Below are 19,138 nucleotides of genomic sequence, written 5' to 3'. Positions count from 1 at the left end.
CAAGTATGTTTCCTACCAAATGCCCCTCTTCCACACACATACACTTTACATACATTTATTTTAAAGTTCTCATCTCTATTTTCAGATGTGCTTTTATAAAGAAAAGGGCACTATGTGCCAATGGCTCACACCTGTAACCCTACTATTCAGGAGGCTAAGATCTGAGGACCTTGTTTCAAAGCCAGCTTGGGCAGGAATGTCTGAGACTGATCTCAAACTCAAACCAAGCACCCAAAAGTAGTGTGCCTCAATTGGCAGAGCATCAGCCTTGAAAAAAAATCTAAGGTATAATGGTGCCCAGGCCCTGCATTCATTCAATCCCCAGTACCAACCCCCCCTCTCTCTCATTCTCTTTTACACACACACACACACACACACACACACACACACACACACACACACACACACACACACACACACACACACACACACGAGACAAATGTATCCAGGAGTGTTATATTATCTGAATTGGAATAAATTTACCAGATGAGAATGGCACCTTATTCAATATAAATTTCTTCAGGACAGGAAAGAAACTACAATTTTTATTTGCCATAACAATTGGATAAATGAGGCATCCCACTGACAGCTAATTGTTCTAATGGTTTAGAATAAATTGAATCTCCTTCAGCTGTTATACATTAAGAAATGTGCAGAAAAAAGTTTGAGTCATTTAGGTATACTGTAGGTGTATTAGGCACTTACCCTTCTCTTATGTACAAAGGAAAAGATACAAGATAACTTTCAGTGCAACATTTCTTAACTTTGCGTGAACTTTCTTGCTAGAAACACCAACTTTTATTTCATAACTGGTATTTATCTAAAATGAACCAAGGATAATGAATCTGGAGTCCCTGTCCTACATCACACTTTACAATTTGATTGACTGCTACTCAAAAGGTGATGCTTCATTACTGCTAAACTCTCAAGTGTTCATTAACAAAGTCAGTGAGCCTTTTTTAAGGGCTCACTCTGTGCTTGATCCTGCACTAGGTATGAGAAATATAAAAAAGAATAAAAGATGTCCTCTGCCCTTGAAAGGATCACAGGCTAGTGGTTGAAACAAATGTCCAACAAAATTATTTCCATAATGTAATAAGTGCTATAATCATGGTGTTATGGGAACAGAAAGTACAATATCTATCTCCCCTGAGGATTTCAAAGCAGATGATGTCTGACCTGAGTATTGAAGGTTAAGATATAGAAAGGAAGATAGATCTCTAAGCACGAGGGAATGGGCATACAGACATTAGCCATAAAAATATGTGTCCTGTGCAAGATAGAACAGGAATAAACCAAACAAGTAGACCATTCAAAATATGGAAAAGAAGAGCTAAGCATAGTAAAAAGTAATAATCCCTACCTGCCAAAAGATGTGAATCTACTAATTCAAGAAACTATAAATACTGGAAGTGGCACTGTAGCTCAAGTGGTAGAGCGCTCGCCTTGAGCTGAAGAGCTGAGGGACAGCACCCAGGCCCAGAGTTCAAGCCCCCACAGCCGACCAAAAATAAAAACAAAAAAAAAAAAAAAAAAGAAACTATAAATACATAAGCTCACATAGAAAAGAATAAAGTAGCTAATTGGAAGAACTTTAAATAGAAGGATATGCTAAATTAGCCAGGTTAGTCCAATATAACTATATGACCCTTAAAATCTATGATTCCACTAGAGTAGGAAAACAACATGGGAAGATTCAACTTATGGAAGGGACTCAACCATCTTTTAATAGTTTTGAAGATAGAAGAAGAGAAACAAGAACCAAGGAATGCAGAGGAACTCCTTAAACTGTCTTGGATTTTCAGCTTAAAAAGAAACAGTGATGTACAAGATGTTATGTCGAAAAACGAACTTTACAACTTTGGTGGGGGATGAGATGGTAGGGGGAAAACAGAGGAGGAGGCAACAATGCTTGATAAGAAATGTACTTATTACCTTGCTCATGTAATTGTAACCCCTCTGTACGGTATTTTCACAATAAAAATAATAATGATAATAATAAGAAAGAAACAGTGGACTCAATCTCACAACTGCGAGGATTTGGGCTCTACCCACAACAAATCATATTGAGCCTCCTACTTCATAAACATGGTATGTCTCTCCAATTATTTGGTTCTTACTTGATTCTTCCATCAATATTATGTAGTGTTTAGTCTAACAGTTCAGTGACATAACTAATTAGAATTATGGTTTTTGAGCAATTACGAAGTTTTTCCATTTTATTTTCCACAATCAATTGGTACGTCTAGAAAGAAAAATTGATTTTGGTGTATTTATTCTGAAATCCTTCAACCTTGCTGAGCTCACTGATGAGTTCTAGGAGTTCTTAGTAAATTTTTTGAAATTCTCTGTTAAACAAGCCTGCTATTTGCAAGTAAGGACTGCTTTATCTCTTCCTTTGTAATTTTTTTTTCATTTTCTTTTCTTGATTCAATATTCTGGCTAGAATTTCCAGCACTGTTGAATGAATGATGACAATACAAATTCTGACTTGTTCTCAATCTCATAGAAAAGCACTTAAGTCTTTCATCATTAAACATAGTGCTAACTGAATGACTTCTGTCCATTTCTATTTAGTTGAAGAAGTTCTCCTCACTAACAAAATATGATACTCACTAGAAAGCCAACAGTACTAGGGCTGCTGCAACGAAGAACCACAAAGTAGGAGGTCAAAACAACTAATATAGTCACTTTAATTTCTGGAGGATCCAATTCCAAGATCAATATGTGATATGGTTCACTGTTACCCTCTAAGATTCATTCCAAGCACCTGGTAAATATATCAGCCGTTTCTGTTCTAGAGTAACTGTCTCATTTCCTCTTTATATATGGCACAAATTATAGTGGATCAAGACCTTGTTTACTCCCTTATGTTCTCATATCAATTAAAAAAATCACCCTATTTCCTAAGAAGACCATACAATGTGAAGAGGGTAAGAGAAGACGAGAACTTAAACATGTCTATTTGTGTATACAATGTAACCCAACAACCTTCTATTCCTATTAATCTGAATTTGTCAATTATTATGTGTTGAATTTTCTAATTTTTCTGCATCCATCTATTTGATCAGATAAATATTCTCCTTTGGTATGTTAATACAATTGCATATTGCCTATGAATTTATGTGTCAATTTTCATGATGGACATTTCTCTGCAAACTGTGAGTTTATTTTCATGATTTTATCTTTCATTTACCTACTGGTTAATACCAGTTTAATAAAATTGTGAATTGTTTTCTGATCATGGAATAGACTGCATAGAGTTAACATTAATTCTTCACAAAAGAAGTCTTACAACTAAATTTTGGAAGGCATTTTGTTTGGTTGGGTTTTTAGGAATTCCATTTCGTTAAAGAGAGAGAGAGAGAATGTTTGTGTTCCTGAAGAATTAACAGAATTTTCTGTTTTATATTAGTTCTACTGGTAGTTTATGCTTTTTCAAGAACTAGTCTATTTCATCTAAAGTTACCTATTTATATGCTACAATATGTTTACAATTGTATTTACTTTTTTAATTATGAGTTACCTAAGGGTGTAACCTTTATAAAGAAGCTTACAGGTGTTCATACAAACTGCAATAAAACTACATATATTGATATACATATATTTTATAAACTGGTGTTTATCAAAATGAACTCCAAGAAATAGAAATAAGAGGGTTTTTTTGTTATTTTGAGGTTTGTTTTTTTTTCCTCCTCTGTTGCTGTTTTTTATTTCTGTATCTTTTTTCTTGTATGTAAGTTTATGTGCTTTGGGGAGGGTAAGAGGGAGCACAGAATGGTGGGGCAAAGAGTGAACAAAAGTAGCAGTGATACTCACTAGACACAATGTTGAAAAAGAACTACACAATTTGTGCGAGAGGGGAATCTGGATGAAAAAACTAGGAGAAAATGAGGGAAAAGGTGACACTGTTCAAAAACAAATGTAATCATTACCTGACTTACGTAACTATAACACCTTTGTATATCACAATTACAATAACAACAAAAAAGAAAACCTAAGAGTAAAGCCCTCACCAAATATTAGCCCTGCACAGTTAGGAATCTACACTTCCAGCCTCCAGAATTGTGATAAAGTAAACTCATATTTTTTTTTAAGTCAAAACCAGAAAAGAAAACAAAAGAGGCTTACTTTGCCCACGGTTTTAGAGGCTGAAAATCCAAGAGGGATCCCTATCTGTTCAGTCTCAGCACAAATAGCAGACAGTATCACAATGGTGGGAATACTTGTGACATTAGAGAAGAAAGTAATAGGGTGAGATGAATACAGAATTAGTCTTTGTTTACTCTTATTTTCAAGGTTATTACAAGTATGTAAAATTTATTGGCCATTTCATCAACTGTTGCTATTTTTATTTAATTAACTTCTATTTTCATATTTATTATTCCCCTCCATCCAGTTCCTTTGGATTTAGTTTTCTCCCCCACTGCCCTATTCTCTAGGAGATCCTTCAGATGACAAAGATTCTAGTCCTTCAACTTTTCTAATTTGCCAAATGCTGTGTTTCCTTTGACTCCTTTAAATGCACAGTACTCTATATGCTACAAATTCAAATGTTGTGCTTTCACTAAATCACCATATGTTTTATTTCTCCTGACAGGTATTTGAAATATAGATTACTTAGAAATGTTACTTAGTTTCAAGAGCTACTTGTTACCTCTGGCTTATTAAGTCCTTTATGGCATTCTAATTTTGATGGAATTTTGCTTGATAGCATGGAACATAGCTTATCTGGATTATGCTTTGTGGGCAATTTAAAAGAATTAATATTCTTTTCTTTCAGGGTAGAGAATACTATAGATTCTGTTATATTCTTTTACTTGAAGATATTGAGTTCTATGCTTTTGCAATTTTTCTAACTTTTTAAAAGAAAAAAGAGTTCTTGATTCAAATTAAAAGATACAAAAAGTTGGTCCCAGGCTGGGAAGGTGGCTCAGTGATAAGAGCACTTGCCTTGAGGTGAAGAGCTGAGGGACAGTGCCCAGGCCCAGAGTTCAGGCCCCACAACCGGACCCAAAAAAAATTAAAAAAAAAAAAAAAAAAAAAAAGCTGGTCCCAATCACTGGGACCAATTATATTCTTGATGATTGTGTTCATTGTTATAATTATATGATATTAAGAATAGTAAGTTATGCAAACAGATAACATTTGGGGAAGACAGTTGTCATTTCTTTGGAAAAATCTCAAAAAAAAAACAACATTTTAAATTGCTAGAAGAGGAAATGTGGTCATAACTGTAAACTAATTGGAAGATAGTACCAAAATGATTTTTTAAGAATAATAATTCTCTACTCAGATTACTTGGTAAGAGCCTCCAAGTTTAATATACTGTCATGACTCCAAGCTTCAACAGCTTCTATGACAAAACCAGTCAGTACACTTCCCTAAAAATGTGTTCCAGGTTTCACATATTTTCAAGAAGATATTTGTTTTCAATTTTTTAATGTCTAATGTTTAGAGTACATGTGAATGATTTACTTAATATTCCCTTGTTTTAACTAACTTTTCCAAATAACATCAACAGTAGACAGGAAGACTTCCTTTGTAGACAAGTTTCTCTCTCTGTGGCTCTGTCTCTGTGGCTCTGTCTATGTCTCTGTCTCTGTCTCTGTTTCTCTCTTTCTCTCTCTCTCTCATACACACAGACACACAGTTAAAATTACAATATTTCAACAGGTGTGTTTCTACTTTCCTTTTGTATATTGTCCTGTTCACTTTCCTATAGTGAACTTATATCTTCACAAGAAAATGTTTATTTTAATTCATCCAAAAAATAATTTTACATGAATAAGGAAGCAGAAATACATTTTAGTTTAAAATCAATGTAAGAAGCTTCTGAAAAGGGAAGAAAGATATATCATTGCACATGTATGACAAACTAACAATTTCATACCTTAAAGTTAGAAGGTCAGTTTTAATACTACATAATATCCAGATCCAATTTATATTACTCTGTCAGAGTAATATATCACTGAGTGAATATAATTATAGCTTATTTTAAGCGCTCATCTTCACATACTCTTAGCCAGGTGATGAAATACTTAAAATGTTTAAGCATTAGCAGACCAAGTAGTGGGGATAAAAACAACATACACTCACATCTCACTTACTGGTCTTTTTGAAAATTATACTATTTATAGAATCAGAAGAGGAAATAAACTGAATAATGTTCTGGTGGTAAGCTTTATCACATGCAATCTTTACTATGGACATTTTAGGGAACTTTTTAAAGAAATTATGTATTTTAAAGTAGCCACTCATTTCACCATCAATAACTGTGGCATTAATGCAAAAATAGAGTAAGAGATACAGTAGTCTACTCTCACTTTTTAGCTATGATACATTCAAAGGAGCAAAACCACTAGAGAAAATACTCCATATAAAGTTAAAAGAAAGTCATATTAATAAAAACAAATAGTTTAAATAGGGATACAGGTGAACCAATTGCAACAATGAGATGTACAAGACATTATGTCAAAAACAAACTTTACAACTTTGTCAGAAAGGCATTGGGGAGGGGGAGGGATGGGAAGGAATGGGAAGGGGAAACAAAGGAAGAGGCAACAATGTTTGATAAGAACTGTACTCATTACCTTGCTCATGTAATTGTAACCCCTCTGTACGGTATTTTTACAATAAAAAAATTGACATACTAAAAACACATAAGAAACAAGAGCCCTTGATTCACATGAAAAAAGATAGTAGGAGAATTACAATCTAAAATAACACATTATTAACCTGTGCTTTAATCAAAATTGAAATCTTTTTGAAAAGAAACATGGTTAAAATGGAAATACTCAATTTTAAACAGAGTAGATATTATTCAGTAAGTTTCAAAGTATCAATTCAAATGCCCTTAGTTCCAGAATACATTGATAAGTTATCCATCTTAAGTAGAGTCTTAAGTAGAGTCTTAAGTAGAGACTAATACGAGGAAAAGAAATTATAGCCAGCTAGGTGCCAGTAGCTCACGCCTGTAATCCTAGCTCTCAGGAGGCTGAGATCTGAGGATCACAGTTCAGAGCCAGCCAAGGCAAGAAAGGTGGTAAAACTCTTATCTCCAATAAACCACCAGAAAACCAGAAGTGGCGCTGTGGGTCAAGTGGTAGTGTGCTCACCTTGAGCTGAAGAGCTGAGCAACAGTTCAAGCCCCATGAACAACAAAAAAAGAAAGAAAAGAAAAGAAAGAAGGAGAGGGGAGGGGAGGGGAGGGGAGGGGAGGGGAGGGGAGGGGAGGGGAGGGGAGGGGAGGGGAGGGGAGGGGAGGGGAGGGGAGGGAAGGGGAGGGGAGGGGAGGGGAGGGAAGGGAAGGGAAGGGAAGGGAAGGGAAGGGAAGGGAAGGAATTATAGCCATATTTCAGGCCTTCCATCATTTGCCATCATCCTAAAATTTTAAAACACTTGCCACTTCTACATATCACTAAGTAGGTCACTTCTAATTATTAAGTCCATAATCTGCCCTTGATTCTGTAAATGCCATAGAACTTGAATGTCTTTACTCAAAATGATGCTCCCCTCCATCAAACCACCTCCTGTGTAACAACTGAATCAATTTTACCTTTCAAGAGTCAATTCATTTCCTTCTTTAACCTCTCATCAATTTGTTTTCCTTTTGCTAACTGATTTCCACTCACTTGACTCCCTATCCCAACGCTGATTGATGTCCATTTCTCTACTTTCTCTTACAGCAATAGGTGAGTTTCACCACAAGTATGGTCACAACCAGTATTTTGTAGACATTTGTTCATCCAATCTTACTTGTGCCTGACTTTGGCCACCCAGACGACACAAGTTGCTTTTCTAATAGGTCCTCAACTACTTTACTCTTGCCAATTCTAATAGTTAACCTGTATGAGGTTTGTCACTTCCAATGTTAAAGCTCCTTCCTTTCTTTTGCTCTTCACTCCCACCTTGGCCACTCCTCAATTTGTTGTTCTGATCCTTACTCTTTTCTGAATTGCTTTTCTGAACTTTTTCAGGACTGGAGTTCTTTGGTGCTTCTCCCAAACACTCTCTGAATCTTTGGCACTCCTTCCTTGATTTCTCATTCATTCTCAGGGCTTTATGTGCAGCTCACATATAAAGAACTAAAGTTTCCACTTGACACTTCTCTACCATGCCTAGAACTCACATATGTAGTTGCTTACTTGACATCTCAAACTATGAAGTTTATTGAGGCTAACAAAGCCATAGCAGTTAGTGTCAAATCCAGTGCTTCACACATGCTTGAAAATGCATCACACCTGCTTGTTGTGGTGACACGCATCTGTAATTGTTGTGGGGTCCAAAGACCGATGAAGAATGAGACCCAGAGACCCCTTAGTTATAGCCAAACAAGATTGCATTTGAGGGAGAAAGTGCTGATGTGTCAGGACCATACCTAAAGTCAGGATCTCAGAGAATGGCCCAGAGTGCCAATCTGCATTGGTTTTTAAGCATTTTCAGCTGGGTTGGGGAGAGGGGAGACTACAAGCAGGCACAGTAAGGCTGTTGGTTTGCTCTAGTCAATAACTGGTCCAGAAGTTGCTTTAAAATTTAAACTTCCCACTAAGGTTTTTCCCTCATAGGGATTACATCAGAATTGGCGGGAAGCTGGAGGACAGGATAAGGGATGGGGGTGACTCAGCCTGGTTAGAGTACGCGTTATTCAGAAAAGAGCAGAAATGGAGTTACAAAAACTAAACAGCTTGTTAGTCAGTAAACAAGTCTTATCCAGGGGCAGAGGTAGAACACTTTTGGTGAGGGTTACAGTTCAGTCTTAAAATTACAAAAGCACAGTTACAATTACATTCCAAAATTATCTATTTTAAATAAGCAGGGACTTTAATTTTTAGCAAGCTAGAACATATTCTATATAGCCTAAGTCAAATATTATATTTTATCCTTATTTTCCCTTATCACAAAATTATCACAGCATGGAAGAGGCTAAGGCAGAACTTCAGTTCAAGGCCAGCCTGACTACATAGTCAAGTCCAGGCTAGTTTAGACCCTATGTCTCCAGACATAGAGATACTCTGTTAATAAATAAACCAGTAAAAAATCATTCTGTAGACATTCCTGTTTAACCAAACTCTATTTGTTCAAGTTGGAAAGGTAGGTACCATTCTTGATTTCCCCTTGCCCTTCACACCCAATCCAATCCATCAATGGCTCTACAGTCAAGATACCTTCCATCTAACCACTTCTGTAATCCTCATCCTCCATAGTCATTTCTATGACTGTAGCCAGAACAGTAATCCTTTCATGGATGTTGTTTCCTGTTGTGTTTACTTGGTTTCTAGGCACTCTCCTTTCCACCTCCATGTCAGTGTCTCACTGCCTGCCTATGTACCTTTCTATCGCACAATCCCCTCATACAGAGAGAAGGAAGGGGAGAGGTAAGGATGCTGAGTCTAAGTAATTTCTTGCAGCCATACTTGTGTCTCTTACTGGGTGGAACTCCACCCAGTGCTGAAAAGCTTAGAGGTGAGAGAGGCTTACCTCTCTCAGATGCCTACCTCCAGGTGAGCTAAGAGGGTTCTGCTTCAGAGAAATGTAGATGTCATAACCTTAGGAAAGCTTTGCATATAGAGAATGGGATGATTCTGCATTGCTTACTACCCTGAATGGATTGAATCACCAACCTCTGAGTAGCCTCTAAGCATACCCTATTAGGAAGGTTAAGACCTATCTTCCCTAGATGGAGAAGTTCTGCTTATACCTGAGTATGTACATTTAAGCTCTGGCATCTGGTCTTCATGATGGGGGAAGGTGATACCCCTCCTCCTTGCAGGTGATGAGAGTGCCTGGATCCCTAGAGACAGAGCAAGCACTTGGTTCATAGGTTACTGAACCTGTCAGTCCAGTGCCTGGGACTGGGAGTGTCCCATGACCCTGCCCCTTGGCCTGAGCCTATTTAGGTAGCAAGGCACAGACACCATTATACCATGCCACCTGTCTCTGTGTTCACATCCTGTGTCCTGGCTCCTGGTTCTTTTCTGGTCACCATGGCATCCCAATTCTGCCCTCCATCAGAGCTGTGTTGGTATTGCTTTTGTTCTTTCTTTCCTCTCTGGCCTGTTTCCTAACTGTGTTAAATGTACATACAGGCTGCAGGCCTTTGTTAAAATTGGGTGCCTACAAACTGCTAGTAATATAATAAAGACTCCAAGATTTGATCTTTCAAAATGTGGCTTCTCTGAATTCTCACCTTACAACAATACACACTCATGCTCAAATCTTCTCTTTCATTTCCTCTTTCACTCTTTCCTGCCTCCAACACATTCTATGCACAGCAGCAGGATGAATTCTTATATAAATTCAAATTTGAATATTGTATCTGTTAAAGATTATTTAGAATAAAAATCCAGTCTGTCTATTATGACAGGTAAGGTCCCTCATGATGTAGCCAGTAAATCCCCACCTCAGAAGGCTTCTCAAATTCCACTGAACAATACTGAAAAGCACTAATTTCTACATTAAGTTTTACCCTTGTGCCACACCATTTTTCCATCCCAGGGTTTCTGCTATGCAAGATATATGCCTAACTCAGCACACTACCAAAGCTTTTCTTACTACTTCCCAGTCCCTTTCATCTCTTAAACTCCAGTACTTCAAAAAAAAAAAAAAAAAAAAGAAGGCGGCTTTCTGTGAGTAATATACATCAAAGGGCTTTCAATTCTCTACTCTCAGTTGTTCTTTCTTCCTTTATTGAATTGTAAGATCTCTTGTTTTAGTTATTTACTTGCTTTCAAGGGGCTCTCCTTCCTTCCCACCTTCCCACGTCTGTCTGTCTGCTCTATCTCCATCTTTATCTCTCTCTGTCTGTCTCCAACTTCTGTTTCTTTCTCTCTCATACATACTCTCATTGCCTCTCCACTAGGCTTCTAGCTTACTGTGTAAGGGAATGTAGAGTATTTCTTACAAGAACAGATTAACAAACACTGTTGGATATTCTAGTGACTTGTTATTCTACCACATACCTCAGAACTTAATTAGGTAAGAGCTTATGGCATTATTTATTCCTTAATGTATGTTGAATGTTTCTCTCCATGGAAAACCATAAATATGAGAACAAGAAGTCCTGTACCTAATCTGTACTTCCAAAGGATAAGACATAAAGACACTCTAAATATTTGATCTCCTATCTTGCAAAGTGAGCCGCACAAATTCATGCATTTCATTTTATTTCATGCATTCATTTCCCTATTTTCTTGTTACTATTCAAATCCATTTACCATGCACTCTGATCTTCTAAGTTCTACATTAAGGTCCACAACATGATACTTTTGTCACTCATCTCAAAAATTCATAGCCTGCTAAGGAGTGTGGTCCTCGGTTAAGAAAAGAGAGTGGACATAGATATGGACTTAAACCAATGTACAAGAAAAATATTTGTTTTGTTTGTTTTATAAGGCTGGTGATATGCAAGGGCTCTTCCTCTTTCCTATATCCCCACACCAAGAAAATGAGTTTTCAATCACTAAACCCATATCATCCAAAAAAAGAGAGCCACACACAGTCATTTCAATTTCAAATTCAAGTTCTCAGGCACACGAGACACATTTCTAGTGCTCCATAGCCACATGGGATAAGTGGCAACAATACTGAACAGACAGACATACATCACTGCCATTGTTACAGAAAGCTTTATTGGCTTTCAGTTCAAGTAAATCTAGTTTCTAGTTAGTCCTGCAAAGGTACTGGTAAGTGACTTGGTTGCTCTAAACTTCACCTGGATGTTTCTATTCTTTCATCCTTCATGATTCTCCTCCTCCTCCACCACCCCTCCTCCTTCTCCTTTTTTGGCCACTCCTGGGGCTTGCACTCAGGGCCTTGGTACTGTCTCTGAGCTTCTTTTGCTCAAAGCTAGCACTCTACCACTTAAGCCACAGTGCCACTTCTGGCTTTTTCTGTTTATGTGGTACTGAGGAACCAAACCCAGGGCTTCATGCACATCAGGCAAGCACTCTACCACTAAGCCACATTCCCAGCCAAAGGCCTTTCTTCTGCGTATGTGGATATGCAAGAGAAAACCATGATGAATGTCATTTCTTAAACCCCTTATACAACTCAACTAGTAAACCTCTGAAACACAGATACTAGCCCCACAAATTTAGTCTATGTACCTAGTCTAACAAATTATGTTGATTCTGTCTATGTAAAATAGCAGAAGCTTTAGTGCATGTAGTTCCATCATTTTTCTCATTGAAATAAGAAAATCAGCTGTTATTGCAATGAACATACAAGTTTTGAGAAAATTATAATTGAAAAGAAGGGAAGATTCTTACATTTCACTTTTATAACCATGGAATACTATAAAACTAATAGCATTTTTCTTAAATTACCATAGCTAACATTCCATGTTGTCTTTTAAACAAGTAAACTGATCTTTACAAATAATTAGGTTTCAGTTACATTTTCTCTATGATGTCTGAATGTTCATAGCACAGGTCCAAAAATATTCAGATATAAAAGTCATTTTACTGCTGGATACCGGAGATTCATGCCTATAATCCTAGCTACTCAGGACACTGAGATTTGAGGATTGTGGTTTGATATCAGCCCAGGCAGGAAAGTCCTACAGACTCTTATCTCCAACTAACCACCAGAAAACCAGCAGTGGCAGTGTGGCTCAAAGAGGTAGAGCATGAGCCTTGAGGGACTGCCCCCAGAGTTCAAACCACACAACCCACCAAGAAAACCAGTCATTTTATAAGACAAAGTCATATTTGTCCCTTTTTAAATGCTACAGAGTCACAGGTGCAAAGTAGCTGCTGTGCTGAATAGTATCATTTCTCCCTCTGTACAAACTTAACAGACTGTTTTAAAAACAAAGCTTTTGAATTTAACGTTGTGACTGATTTTACACATTACTAGAACATTAAATCACAGTCATCCAAATAGCACTTTGTATTTTATTTTAAATAGACTGAGATAGAAATACACAGATATGTACATATGATGTTTATAATAGACTGGGGAGCACTTTACAATTCTAGGTCTTTCCTGGTCAAGTGTAAATTGAGCTGAACTACTCTTATTTACCAACCATGGAAAATATACATTTGTCTGCTAAAAGCTACTGCTAAATTTTCAATATACACTACTTTGACTGTTAACCTTGCATGCTAAGTCAAAGCTTTTAAGATGCAAGTTATGTTAACCTAGAAATCCAATATTTACAACAGATTTTACTGTTTACTAGTGAATCAAAGCTGTCATATGAATGAAAAGGGGGACTTTTGGTCTATAGTTCTCAAACAAATTTCAGCAGATTTGGAAGAACAGCAAAAACACTAGAAAACAATGGCTTGTCTTTTAAAACCATAAACACACTGTTTATTTGAAAACTAATATCCAATCTTACCCAGGGCATTTTTCATTAATTGATTCATCTAAGCACTTTTACGAAGGACAGCAAAATGGTCTAAATGAGAGAACATTACTGTAATAAGCAGGACTAATTGTTATACAAATTACAAAGCCTCAATGATAATTAAGATATAAATTATGCAAGGCCTAGCCTTAGATATATGGCAGTGCCTAAATAAAGAGGCAAAGATGAATATTAGCATGGGACATTAAAGTTTTTTACTTAATGGAAAGTAATCTTGAAAAATACTTTCAAAGTGTAAAAAATAAGAATATCTTAGAAAAACTATTCCCCAAAAAATGCATTTCTTGTATTTTTAACCTACTTAAGAGGATGCTTTTGTGACATCAACCCTGCACCATATCACCAATTCTCTCATCCTGGGCAGCAGCATCCACACTGAGGCTGCCAAGGTTCACATCTATAACACTTCCTCTCCATGCACACCTCATCTCTCCTTTCTGCTCCTTCAAATCTAGTATAAAGACCTCACACTTTTCCCTATGCTGCCTAGACAGCACTGCATACTGAAGGCAATCTCCCCTACATTATTCTTCTCTTCCAAGATTCTTGTGATATGAATGCCCAATCTTAATTTGTTTCATTTTCTTCAATGTTATTCAAATTTCCAGTCTGTTTTCTTTATGCAACCTTACAGTTTTCAATATAATATTAAGAGTATAATGATTAAGCATTCTATAAGTCAAAGAAGTAATTGCACAAACTGTCTAATGGAGCTGCTTGCAAATACAGAAATGACCATATGTGCTATCCAATATGGCAGCCACTAGCCACATGTAGCTCTTGAGTAATTTAAAATAATGGTGTGTTTCTATTTTATTTAGCTAATATACTTTAGCTAATATACACAATATTTAGCTAATATTTAGCTAATATACACAATTGGCTGGTAACTAATGAATGCAAAAACAGAAGAAAGAAATCTGAGTTGTGCATTACTTTCCTTTCAGGTATGATTAAAGAGAAGGAAAGGAAAAAGGAACTATTAGGTTATAGATCACTTGCCCATTTGAGAAACTAACACATTAACATAGCTTTAAGTCTACATATATTCGTCCCACATATATGTTCATTTATATATATTTAATACTATATAAGGCTACTTTTAACTTTGTACAAATCATCCCTTAATTAAAAAACTTGAGATGTCAGTGGAATAAAAATAATTAGAGCATGTTGACAGAAATGAGTACAGTCACTACAGTGATTGCCAGGAGCTCTCAACTACAAGGTCAAGCTCTCCCACCTGCTTTGTGCTCTCAATTCAAGCAATGCAGCAAGATGAGATTATAAAACTGACATTGGAATAATGATATTCAGAGGCTGTTTACTCATTTTGATATAAACACTCTCTCATGAAACAAATCACCATGGTTATTAACGCAACCAAATCTAATTCCAGAGTATGTTTAGAATCCTGAACCAAAAATCAGTGAGCAAATACTTCTTACAGAACTTAATGCAAAGTTTTAACTTAAATTAAAACAAAATAATGCCTAAAATCATGAAACACAAAAAGTTCCTATCACAAGATTTTCTGAGCTATATATCTTGCCCACGACAGGTGCATCAAAATTGAGAAAATGAAGATATAGTCCGTAACTAATTTGGTATATGCTCAAATGGGTATAAACTATAAATGCTTGAAATCAATCATAATGATGTTTGTGTCTACCTTTTTGTTTTTACCCAAATGTAGTCAATCTCTCAATCCTAATTATTGGCTATGTCAGGCATCACAAAAAGTTCTATTTGCTAATTTGAGAAAGCTAGTCTTTACCCTTGTGTTTAAAACTAGATGAAAACTGTCACCAAGAATACTGTACAATTGGTAACTCTCATTAAACAGAAGAACTTTGCAGCCTTCATATCAAATTCTTTTAAAACAAAGCAAATTATCTGATGGTTAACAAGTTTTCACATAATTCACTATCTGGGTAGTACAGGTTGACATTACTCATAATTACTAGGCATAATTACTAGGGTTTCAGAAGTTGCTGAATGGCTCTAAAAATATTACATACCAGAGTAGGAAAAGAAAGAGCAAATTTGACAGAAAGGGAGTCTACTTTTATCTTCATTCTTATTTTAAATAAATTCTAATCTTAATTCAGTATTGAAGAAGCACAATTAATCATTTGTTTCTTTGGTTCTATTCACAGTGTGAAAAAATTTTAACTATTATAATTCCATGAAAGCACAAGTCTAATGATACCTTAAAAGCTTTCCAAAAGTGATTTTTTTCTAAGAATAATAAGAAAACATGAAAACCGGACTTTGAATAATCAGACAATGGTCAAAGGCCAAATTTTCTAGCCCCAGCTATCTCTTCAATGAACAAAAAAGGTCTCAAGTATACTGTTAAGTTTTCTTTCTATATCCCTCTACTGAGGTAGGAGAGCTTCAGAAAGTTTTTATAATAATAAATTTACTGTTATTCATACTTAAAAGGACTATGTCACAGAAAACAGGATAGAATCCTAATGTATGTTCCAAGACTGTCCATTCCTGAAGAAATAAATCCACAAAATTATTTTTACTTAAATAATATGTTTTACACAATGGCATGTTTCATAAGTCCCTATTACTTTAGGTAAAAATCACAATTTAAGAATCCTCCCAATTGTAGTATGCATGAATTCATACAGAAAATATTCCCACTTTGTATTCTTTCATGATCAAAGTCATCTATTCACAGAGAAGTAGAAAGTGAATTTAAGCTTCAGAAAAGGGTAACAGGTTAACTGTAATTATATTGAAAAACTATTAATATGTCTAATGATCAATGGCTGATATAAACAGAAATAACTGACTAGTCTTCCCAGCTATAGTGGACTCCAACACTCTCTTCCTCTACTTAAGATCTATAAAATTGGTGATCTGAACATCTTGATTTATTCAACCTCCATACTTACGGTAATATTTTTGTTTTTTAAGTAGGTGCTCAGTAAGTAGCTGTTTAAAAAAATATGTATCTTTTACAAGAAGAGATTGAGCTGTAAACAAAAGCTCTCCATTTTTAATTTACCTACTAAGCACTTTAATTCAGTGTTCCTAGCAAAAACCAGGGATAGACAAAAAAAAAAAGTCTAAAATTAAAACATCACTGTTTAAAACAATAAACCTTCATGAGTATTACCTATATGCTCAACACTGGTAAAGAAATAAAATATCACATACAATGGCCCTAAGCTCTTGTCTATTATTAGTGTATACTCTGAAGTGGAAACCGGGAGTGGAAAATTGATGTAAATAAAGACAAAACTGAACTACACTAAAGATGTTTGCTCACTCTTCATACTCGGTTGAACTTCATTATTCTCATGTCTCAAAAGATAAAGTTTTTTGTTTTAAATACATCTATAGTCAAGGATGTTTTCATATCATATCCAAACTTCCAAAATGTCAAAAGGGTACTTACTGAAGAAAATATAAAAGAAATTATTTTCTAAATCACTGACCTTCAATTATAGTACACTATTTTAGCTTTCTAATGTATATTATATTAAGTATATAAATACACACATATTCTATTGCAAAAATGTTCGTTCATTACATAATAAAATGTCAAAAATGACCTACCTCAGACTCTTAAGGATCAGAAATTTTCTGCTTCCAACCACACAGTTATTTCATGACAACTACCCACTGCCCCAACTATAATTCCAGGTAGTCATGAAGGCACAGAACAAGATCAAGATTTAAAGCCAGTTCGGACAAAAAGTTTACAAGACCCCATATAAATGTATGTGATCATGTCCCCATCATCTCCTGGTATCATGGCGTGACCTAACATACTAGCTATGCAAGAAGACTAGGTATGAGGACTGGAAACCAGGTGGCCAGTGAAAAAATGCAAAAACCTATCCAAAATATATGTGAACCAAAAAGGCCCAAAAGTGTGCCTCACCTGCCTAGGAAGCATAAGGTCCTATATTCAAACCTCATTACTATTTAAAAAAAAAAAAAAAAAAGTAGAGGGGAGGGGAAGAGAGAGAGGTTAGGGAAGAGAAAGGAAGACAGAAAAGAAGGGAAGGGAAAGGGAAAGAGGAAAGAGAGGGGAAAGAAAAGAAGGAGAAAAGGGAAGAGGGGAGAGGAGAGAGGGGAAAGAAGAGAAATGACAACTCTTGAGAGGGTTCAGAGAATCCTCGGAACCCAGCCACCATTGTCTCACACCTGTAATCTTAGCTACTCAGGAGTCAGAGATAGGAAGGACTATAATTCTATATTAGGCTGGGCAAGAAAACTTGTGAGGCCCTCACTTCAACCAATAGGCTGGACATGATGTTGCATACCTGTCATCCCAGACACATTGTCATTATAAATAGGAGGATCACTGTCCAGGCAAAAACTGAGACCTTACATTGTAAACAAAAAAAACTAGAGGTGCGGCTCAGGCAGTACAATACCTACTTAGCCACTACAAAACCCTAAATTAAAAACCAATAAGCACCAAAAAGAAAACTCTGACTTAGCAGCCAACCTACTTTAGTGTTAGCATATAGCCTCTATAGAGATTGAAATTTCTCATTTTAGAGAGTTCTTTTTTTGTTGTTGCTGTTGATCATTTTAAATGGGCCTAGTTATCAAAATTACACTAGCCTTCAAATTTTGTAATGAAATTAGTTCCAAAAACACAAAGCATTAGTCTCCTTCAAAAAAAAACTAAACATTGATTTGTAGAAATATTATTCATTTAATAAAACAACCAATTTACATTTCAGGTAATTCTCTAGTATGTCTAAAATGGTAATTATGTCTAATTGGACATTTGACATTTTTATTCGTTATATAAAGCAACAACAGAATCCAACAAAGACTTTACTTGCAACAAAAAAAAGTTAAGGATCAGCAAACATACACACACACACACACACACACACACACACACACACACACACACACACACACACACACACACACACACACACACACACACACACACACACACACACACACACACACACACACACACACACACACACACATAAACATAACATATAATACCAAAATTCAGAGTGAAATTCAGTCATGTTAAATTGATAATTTCTGGTCAAGACTGCTTTTTCTAAAAGCATCTTAAAAGTATTTTCTAAAAATTCTATGAAAAGGTTTAAGTCATGAGCTATAAACAATTTAGTAATAAATAATTTTAAAAATAATAAATGTTACCCTGAAACTCTTCTTACACCTAAGTATTATGTGTCCAACAACTCCTCTGAAAAATTATTCATATACACTAGCGTGTCAAGAAGAAATTGCTCATCAAAATGACAGATGGTTAATTTGGTAACATGCCCTAATGGTGTCCGACAGATGAATTACCTCACAGGATTACTGGTCAAAGACACTCGGAGGGACTCCAGGTATGTGACAAGCCTCTCATCAGCAGACCCCATTTTCAGTTCATAGATGAATTCTTGAGGGGAGATCTGTCGACTATTTCTAAGACTTCCCTATAAAGTAAATCAGAGAAAAGTTGTTGTTTTTTAAATTCATGATACATGAATATGATTCATAAAATACGTACTCTTTTTTTTTCTTTAACAGTCCTAGGGCCTCAACTCAGGGCCTGGGTGCTGTCTCTGGGCCAGTTTTGCTCAAAGCTAGCACTCTACCACTTGAGCCACATCTGCACTTCCAAAAAGTAATAGGAGGTTACTCAAAACATTAAACACAGAACAACCCTACAATCTAGCAATTCCGAGTATGAGCATTTATACAAAAGATTACAAACCAGGTCACAGCAAGACCACCAGCCCA

General features: G+C 35.9%; 1 protein-coding gene across 1 annotated transcript in view; it reads right to left on the bottom strand.

Annotated features, from left to right (window-relative positions):
* Diaph3 (diaphanous related formin 3) overlaps positions 1 to 19,138 on the bottom strand; it is a 450,161-nt gene that overhangs the window by 335,859 nt on the left and 95,164 nt on the right. Inside the window, exon 5 of the mRNA XM_070002884.1 lies at positions 18,701 to 18,831. Within this exon, the coding sequence (XP_069858985.1) occupies positions 18,701 to 18,831 (131 nt within the window). The remainder of the gene's footprint in view (positions 1 to 18,700; positions 18,832 to 19,138) is intronic.

This window comes from Dipodomys merriami, unplaced genomic scaffold (assembly GCF_024711535.1).
Source record: "Dipodomys merriami isolate MVZ:Mamm:240054 unplaced genomic scaffold, mDipMer1.0.p SCAF_6, whole genome shotgun sequence".
Taxonomy (NCBI): Eukaryota; Metazoa; Chordata; class Mammalia; order Rodentia; family Heteromyidae; genus Dipodomys; species Dipodomys merriami.
Note: the sequence above shows the minus strand (reverse complement) of the source record. Positions and strands in the feature narration are given on the sequence as shown.